Genomic DNA, 9,260 nt, shown 5'->3' with positions numbered 1-9,260 from the left:
AGGTCGGTATATTTACAAAACACGTATCAGCTTTTATCAAAAACGCTAATTTAACTTGTTTATACCAGTTCTGCAGGTGTCAGAGGATGAATATGTGGGCGCATTTTAATATTATAGCGGTCGTATCGAATTACGCAACGCCTTAGGTGCATTTTTATTTTATTAAACTATTATTGACACTGGTTACTGGCATCATACGCACCTTATTACCTCAATCATTTGCTCGATTCCATAAAAAGATGTTAAGATATAGCTGAAACAAAAACCAAGACAATATACATTTCGCCATTAATAAGAGGCCATGGATTCACACCAATTAATTTGTAACAAAAAGGTGTATGCTTAGAACACACCACAGAAGTGAAAACTTCATAAAACCGAGGTTAATATACGACCAATGACGTTCTATACATATGGACATATCATTCGCAGTCTGATAACGGAACGGCAAAAGTGTGCTTAAAGCCAATGTAAGCATACTTTTCTCTTTAGTCGTGTATCAACTGTGTGTCAATCAACAAGCCTAAGAGTGCTATAAATAGTGCTTAAATAATACATTAACGACTCAAAAAAAAGATGGTGTGACTTATCATCGGTAAGGTTATTTTATTATATAACATTGATATGCAAGTAGCGGGAGTAATTTAATAAAACGAGTATTTTTTCATTATTATGGTATAATATTATTTCATCTTTCATCTGTCCCATTCTGACTAGATCCGCTTGTCAGAATGGGACAGATGAAAGGACACAATCAGAAATGTATAGACATAGCAGTTCAAGGTTATTGTGGTGTCATTTGTGGCATGTGCCATATTTCGTCTTTGATTTCGTATGAGGTGCATTGTCTATGTGTATAGAACGTCATTTTATACAACTGTTTTTTGTACTACATCAATTCGAATGATATGTCCATATTTATAGAACGTCATTGTACTACATCTATATACATAAAAATGAATTGCTGTTCGTTAGTCTCACTAAAACTCGAGAACGGCTGGACCGATTTGGCATATTTTGGTCTTGAATTATTTGTGGAAGTCCAATGAAGGTTGAATAAATATGACAATACCCGGAATTAAATAAAAACAACAATTTTGATTTTCCTTTGATGTGTCCCCCGTCGTTCAGAAAATTAAATAAAAATAATAGTTTAAAATGAATAACTAATTAGAATTTTTATATCTTTCTAACTTTCTCAGGAGGTAAAAATTAAACTTCCTTAAAACACGGTTAAATAACACTTAAAAAAGGGTTCCTTTTGTTTGTTTTAAGTTTATTTTATACAAAAGTTTACGTCTTTTATATATCGATTGAGGCAGTACGAATGCTGCCAGGTCAGCTAGTTCATAATGACAAATCTTTGAGAGAATCGGTCTTTGATTGGTGTTCAAAGGACTTGTGTGGTCTTTTATGTTTTAAATTTTTAAAGTTGATAATTGTAAGTTATTTAGATTTAGGCCTTCCAATCTAGCTTTATTTGATGATTAAAATAATTTTAAACACCTGCGTTTTCACAAAAAAAAAATGAAAATTACTATCACTAATTTAGATATTTACTTAAAACTGTTATTATAATATGATCATTTTTTTAAGAATTCGATGAATTTATTGTTTCATTCAAAAATTGCATTCACTGGTATTTTTATGTTGCTGAAAATTAAAAAAATTAATTAAACCACACTTCATGCAAAAATGGGACATGTATTTTTCTTTTTGCTGCTGTGAACACTGCTCCATAGATATCGCATACATTAAATTAATGATAATAAATTTTATTTAAAATAAAATTAGTACATAATTTATAAAATATCCGGACGACCGATTCTTTCTCGGATTTTTAAGAATGTACAAAACTTGAACAAAAAAAATTAATAGGACATCTGGATAAGAACAGGGGTGTACTTTATTTATATATACTATAGTCTTTTATAGTTTATTTATATATAGTGGCTAAATTTAACTTTGTATTTTAATGTTATTGTAGCTGTTTCTCATTAAAACACGGATAAAACTACATTATTTAAATTAAAACCTAGCTAGATCGATTTATTGCCCCCGAACTCTCCTGTTTATAAAATTTTATGAAAATCGTTTCCGAGATTTATATTATATATATATATATATATTATCATGACGTACGGTATTTTAGTATGGGGTCATGCTGCTGACGTTGATATAGTGTTTGCTCTGCAAAAGAGAGCTGTTCGTGCTATATATCAGCTTGGTTATAGACAGTCTCTCAAAGAAAAATTTTAAGAAATAAATATACGTTCACAAAAATCGTCACCTTTTTGCTCTTAATAGTGATTTTCATTAATATACCTAACACTAGAAATAAGGGATTGCTTGTAACTAATTCTAGTAGGCTTCATAAGATACATAATAGCTTTAAGGGTAAATGTATACACTTCTATAATAAACTCCCAGCCACTGTTCAGGCATTATCTATAAATAAATTTAAATGTTTTATAAAAAAATGAATCCGTCGTAAATCCTATTACTCCACAGCTGAATATCTAAATGATCGGACAGCCTGGGACTAGATTGTGATTATTTTATAGCGATAGAAATGACTGTACAATATTGTATATTTTTATTGAAAATAGCGCAAAAAAAGAATGCTGGGAGAGTTTCTTGCACCGTTTCTTCTCTCTCATAGCGCCATTTGTTTCCGAAGCGGTAGTAGTATCTAGTATATTAGAAATGACATCAAAAAGAATTCTAAAGGAATCAATTTTGAGAAAATAAATGCCGTTTATTATATACAAGAATTGCTCGTTTAAAGATATAAGATATATTTCTAATCAGGAAAGAACGAGAATAGAAATTAATAGAAGAATTTAATAAAATTGAAACCAAAAAAATGCAATATTATAAGCTTTATTATTTAATCCAAATTCGTTTTAATCGTCAAAGTTGAATCGTCTACCACCATCAAAGCGGAACCCATAGGCTGCTGCGTTTTTCACGTCGACGAGAGCCGGGTTGCGGTGCTTGTAGAAGCTTCCGTGGCCATGTGCAGGTCGGGACGATCCATTGGGCACTCCGTGGGCCACACGAGGGTAAAACGCTTCAAATTGACCGCTAGATGGTAAGACCGTTTTCAAATCCATGTCTTCTGGATCGTATGGGAGGCACAGAACATGGAGTATGGTCAGCATAAAACATACCATGCGTAACATCTGTTAAAAAAAGATAATTAGGTAGTGATTACTTAAATAATGAAATCTTTGTTTCTCAAAATAGTAAGGGATAAAATAAACAAAGCAAATACGTGCGTACGTTCGTTATTTGGTTCGTCAGTTTTCATTGTAATAACAATCATAAACCTAATAAATCAATAACATAATCTGCAGATCTGTAAGGATGACACCATTCTTGCAGGAGTTTTACATCACAATTTTTTTTTCACAACGAATAAACTTAGCTGTTTCGTGATCCCAGCCTGTTACATAATTTATACGCCACTGATCGGGTGATTGTTACCTTTTGAGTACCGCAAAACTAACGCATTTTTGTAGTAAAGATAATTAACAGTGCGTCTACGCTAGATGAGTACAAGCGTAACGCAAGGACTTGTTCACATACAACGAAGAACGGCCAGCAAAACGCTTTCCTTCTCTTTTACTTGCCATCCCTCACACACTATCTCTTTCGGTCCATAGCTTTTCTTTGACGACAGTAGAACCTGACATCGTTGTGTCAGAAGATGAGCAGGCCAACGCTATTAAGTGCAATAAATCACCAGGTAAGGATGTCACAGCCAAAATATAAAAAGACCTCGGTCAGTAAGACACAAAGGCGAGCAACGAAATCTACAAATCTGGACTACTGGAAGATGGCCAAAGGGCTGGATAAAGTCAATATTTATACCGTGGCATAAAAAAGGCTTCTCAAAGACTGCGAATATTACACGACCCTTGCGTTAATATATCACGCACGTAAGAACCTTCTACATATTATTAATCGACGACTAAGATACTTTTCAAGCCGACACATACCTTAAGAGTAGGCAGGTTTCGTGAAGGGCAGGGCAACGCGGAAACAAATACTGAATCTCCGCAAATCATCGAGATGAGCAGGGAATTCCATTGTCCTGTCGTCCTTTGCTTTACTAACTACACAAAATCTTTTGACTACATGCCATGGGACAAGCTATTAAATGTTCTACTCAAAACGGGAGCTCGTGAACACCTCGTTACTTTGATCCTGAGTCTATACACTGAAAAACCATTTTTTCATCAGAATAGGCAATATATGCTCTAATATGTTCCAAAGTAAAACGACGACTTAAACATAAAGATGCAACATTTGTTTAGCAGTGAACAGAGCGAAAGTTAATGAGATGATAGTTATATTATAGAAACACAGCATCTGCGTCCCTGAGATAAAAAGGAGAATCGAGATAGCAAAATATCCTTTGTCCCCACTAAACAACAACATCTGGAGAAAAGAGGAATTGGTATCAAAACTAAAAAGATTGATAAGAGCACTAGTTTTCCCTATGCAGTAGAAATTTGGACAATCTTGGCTCTAGAAAGGCAAAGGGTTCATGTATTCGAGATGTGGTGTCGGCGAATGCTAAGAATATCTTGGACGGCATAACGCATCGATGCATTCAACTTATACACACAGCGTATTCCTTATTATTCAATGCATAGAGACGAAAAAATATTTGGAAAAACAAATTGTGCCTGAAAGTACCGAAGGCTAAAGAGCACATGGTCGTTCTTCAATAAGATAGACCGACCAAATAAAAGATTCGTCATTGAAATTCTTCACGTTTGAAAGAGACGTACTATACAGAATCCGATGGAGATGGATCAACCGCTCCAGATGAAACTCAAATGCTGACCGAGATCCTCAGACATGAGGGACTGACCCAAGAGACTGGAGCCGGTCTAAGCCAATCATTAATTCGTTAATGTGAATCAGCTTACGAGCCCCGAATAAACATACAGCGATCGTTTGACTCTTTTTCTGTTCTTTGATAAACACAAACTGATTTGTGTTCCGTTTAGCGACAACCGTGCTCACCGCGCATGCATCTTTTTAGATCCAATCCACATCCGTCTCATGATGGCTTCTAGCAGTCGGTGATCTTGCGGATGAACACAGAAGGCTGCCGAGAGCGAGCAGGACCGCACAGCACACGAGGGCTCTTTCACTATACAATACTCAGACAGCAGAACTTTTGCATTTTCGTGTGTGTTTATCCGGATGCCCTCAGATATTGTAGCTTAGCTTGCCTTTGACCTTACCTGCTTACCTGCTTGAGTCGATACGGGCTTCTTCGCCTCCGACCACGAAACTACAAATCTTGGTAAGTTGGCTTTAAGCTTCGGCTATATTAATTGCACCAGTCACAATTGCAAAATCAATCCAAATGTATGCAAGGACTTAAGAGGTCACTACAGAAAACTGTTTTCTAGCTCAGTTCGTTCTAGATCCACACTTAGCACCAAGCTGTTATTGAGTAGAGCGACTGTGCTCATCTAGGAATAAAACCACCTTTATTATGGGTTTGCCATGACTGCATAGTCTACACAACAAAATTGAAATATCGAATACAGGTACATTAATATCATGAGTATCCGTAATATTAATTCTATAGTTTTTTTTATAAAGCACGACTACAGGAGAATTCGAACGTAACGTAATATAATTTGGATTAAAAATTAATTGAATAGTTTCTGTATTTTCAATAAATAGGTAATAACTCCAATAACGTTAAAACCAAAAGACAAAAAAAAACTACGTTTAAAAAACCGACTTCAAAATCTGAAAAGTATCAAATAACTAAAAATTTAATTTAAAACACCTCTTTTGCAAACCTTTACCTTTAATATTAATAAAATACTATTATTTATATGTGCTACCTATTGATAGGTTTTAATTCAGTGCCAAGCCCGTAACAAAATAAAACTTAATATTATAAACAGCTTACTTACTGTACTTATTTAGGTTGTCTGGCCACGCGTGTCTGTCCGCTTGGGTTGTTTTGTTCTAGACGAAGGTATCCCGCTCAAAATCACGCGTGGGGCGTGTAGGTACCTTTATTGCATTTGGCTTGGCACCGACTTCAAAGCTATCAATATGTAGCACATACAAATAAGAGTATTTTATTAATATTCAAGGTAAAGGTTTGCATAAGAGGTGTTTTAAATTAAATTTTTAGTTATTTGATACTTTTCAGTTTTTGAAGTCGGTTTTTTTAAACGTAGTTTATTTTTAATTTTTACGTTTCAGTGTCAGTTAATAATAATATATAATCAACTTGAATGAAAACTCCAAAAAAAAGCCGTACGCAGAAAACAATTATGTCATCCAATTAGACCAAAATGTTTATATAAATGTTCATAAAATGAAAACTACTGGGCCAAACTATGTAAAATTTTATGGGACCAAATGGCATCTATTTCGCATCAAACAAACGAATAATTACGTAAATCCGATCATAAATCTCAGAGTAATAGGGGTACATACAAAAAAAATACCGATCGAATTGCTGGCCTCCTCCTTTTTGACGTCGGTTAAAAATACCATAAATCTGTGATTAAAAAATTTTAATTGAATAGATTATATTTTTCATCCTGCTCATAGATAAGAAAGTGTATACGAGATATATTTTTCTTCAATCCTAACCTAATCGATCCCACTAACCATCACTCAATAGATGGATGGATAGACTCAGATGTTCATAGTTCATAACCTCGTCAAATTATCACCAGCAAGGTGACGCTGACATGCGCTTCGAAAGTGTTATAATATTCACTTATCTTTTTTCAATTAAATTATAAGCATTAAATATGATTGAAAATTTACGCATTAAGTTTTAATTATAATAAATCATTAGTTAGATTTTCCGCCACAAGCCAATACTTACTCAATACACTTAAAAGACTACATTAAAAATGCATTTTATCACTCTACCCATAGTTCAAATACTTATTAAACTTTAAATATAAAAGTAAAGGTATAGGTCCCTTTCTTTTACCTTGTGTTCGGTAGCTTAAGAGTATTCTACAATACTATTTACAACATAATAATTATATTTCAGTGAAACTTAAGAGTCAAATACGAAAGATAGCTTAAATTCATACTTTGGAAACATACTCAAACCTTACTGAAATAAATATTTATATAAACGCTGTGCGTTAATCTTATGGTAAAATTGTAAGAGAGAGGTAAAAAAAAAGTAACTTTAGAAAATTTTGTTAGTATCGTAACAGTCTGAGCATTTTAAAGGATTTTAAAAATAAACGTACCTTCATGGTTGCAGATGTATGAGTGAAATGAGAATTGAGATAATATGTTCGATGCTTACGTAATGTAAGGTGTGGGCAACCTTGGAACAGTAACGCGTGCTAAACACGACTAACTTAAAGCAATCTTTCGCCAATACTTTCCCTTTACACACCAGTACAATGAACGATTTAGTCTGAGACTTGACTATTGGAAACTATTAGAAAAAGATAATATTTAACTACAGTACCAACTATATTTCATAGATTTGTAGTATACTGATGTAAATTTTTTTTTTCATAATACTGAACAGCCTTGATGGATATATCAAATTTCAAAATTATGCTGCAATATTCGGCGAAAAATGTGTCCGACGGTAGAAAATATCAAGCGCTCAGCAATCAAAGAATGCGAGAAAGAAGATCAAGTAGAAGAAGAGATAAAGCAAGATGGAAAAGGACGATTTTGATATACATTTCGGAAAAAATCAGCCACGCTTGGAATTAATTAGCGCCTTAGTATTTTGTATATTAAATTGCAATAAAACGCACACATTGACAAATAAAAATTGGTCACAAGTATCGGGCTGCTCGGTCGTGTATATGCTACTACAATCTAATGATTAATATTAAACAGTATTTGACGTTTGAGTATTTTTGTTGCGTCACTTTACATATTACATTGTAATTAACGTAATTTGTAAAACGTAGAAGTTGATTGTTTTTGATTTTTAAGAGGAAAAACTAGTTACTTGCCACTTCTTCTTCTTTTTATTGGAATGGATATACTTCAAAGGTACTTTGGTGATAGTTTGGTTATGTTCGGCTAATGGGATCCATATTTTTTTTATGTTAATAAAAATATAATATTTGAGTATTAGTTTCTCTCATTAAACGTTACCTTAACTTATTAAATCCAAATCCCTTTAGAACGTAGAGAAGTAAAAACTATAAACACAAGCGAATAAATAAACATACAAACTTTCCCCTTTATAATATAAGTGTGATTTTTGATTAAAACGTAAAAAACCTCTAACTGAACAGATCTTGATAGGAAAATAGGGACAGACTGACGAACGTAAAACTTATAGCAACCCTCTTTTTCGTCTGGGTTTAAATAAATACCTAAGTGCTACTCCATTGATGTCACTGTCCAAATCGGGTACTAAATTTAAAATATGCAGCTGAAACTGAAATAGTGTTTACATTGTTGCCTATTGACCAATAAAATTTTAAAATACTGGATTAAACGCAGAAATGTGTAGACATAGCAGTCGAAGGTTATTATGGTGTCATTTGTGGCATGTGCCTTATTTCGGCATTGATTTTGTATGGGGTGCATTGTCAGTGTCTTGTGCATAGAACGTCATTGAGTACAGTGACTGTGAGTGACAGTATCTGTATTTTTAGGTGTACTTTTAAAATAAATTTGAAAAATAAGCGCTAAAGGAACTTCCGACAATTCAATTTGGTATAGTAGTAGTTTATACATATCTAAGTATCCATTATTACTCTACGGTACTAGTCAGCTGTACCTACACCTTATTAGTATTCTTAAAGCTCCTAATCCATAAACGTGACGTACGTAAATTAAAAAAAATACCTAATTTTTACTTTAATATATATTTTCATTTTTCTGCCTTTATAATTACATTTTCACGTTACTTTTAAGGTTTCCTTTGAATTTGATAGCTTTTGTTAATTAAATTATTATTTCTTTTTCGTTTTCTAAATGCCTAGGCAGAGTAAATTTAATCTGATCTATCTAAGAATTATCAAGGGTAGCAAAAAATATTTATAATATAGTTTTTAAGAAGAATTCTGAAACTTTGTTTGAATGATAATTGACGACGCGGTCTCAAAAGAGTAGTTTATATTGATACCAGCAGCTGATTTTCCTTTTACTTTTTGGTTGGAAAAACTATTATATTTTGAACTATAATGTTATCTAATACAATTAAAAGTAAAACAAACTTATGTTTAGAAAATGCGAAATCTGAAAGATACATTTTA

General features: G+C 33.2%; 1 protein-coding gene across 1 annotated transcript; it reads right to left on the bottom strand.

Annotated features, from left to right (window-relative positions):
* Window positions 1–2,867: 2,867 nt before the first annotated feature.
* Window positions 2,868–7,366, bottom strand: LOC126978522 (uncharacterized). Its single transcript, XM_050827378.1, has 2 exons — window positions 7,272–7,366; window positions 2,868–3,185 (listed from the first exon to the last, which is right to left on the bottom strand). The coding sequence occupies exons 1-2, from the start codon at window positions 7,275–7,277 to the stop codon at window positions 2,907–2,909; spliced, it is 285 nt and encodes a 94-aa protein (XP_050683335.1). The 5' UTR covers window positions 7,278–7,366; the 3' UTR covers window positions 2,868–2,906.
* Window positions 7,367–9,260: the final 1,894 nt, after the last annotated feature.

Source organism: Leptidea sinapis, chromosome Z (assembly GCF_905404315.1).
Source record: "Leptidea sinapis chromosome Z, ilLepSina1.1, whole genome shotgun sequence".
Lineage (NCBI taxonomy): Eukaryota > Metazoa > Arthropoda > Insecta > Lepidoptera > Pieridae > Leptidea > Leptidea sinapis.
This window is presented reverse-complemented; position numbering and strand designations above follow the sequence as displayed.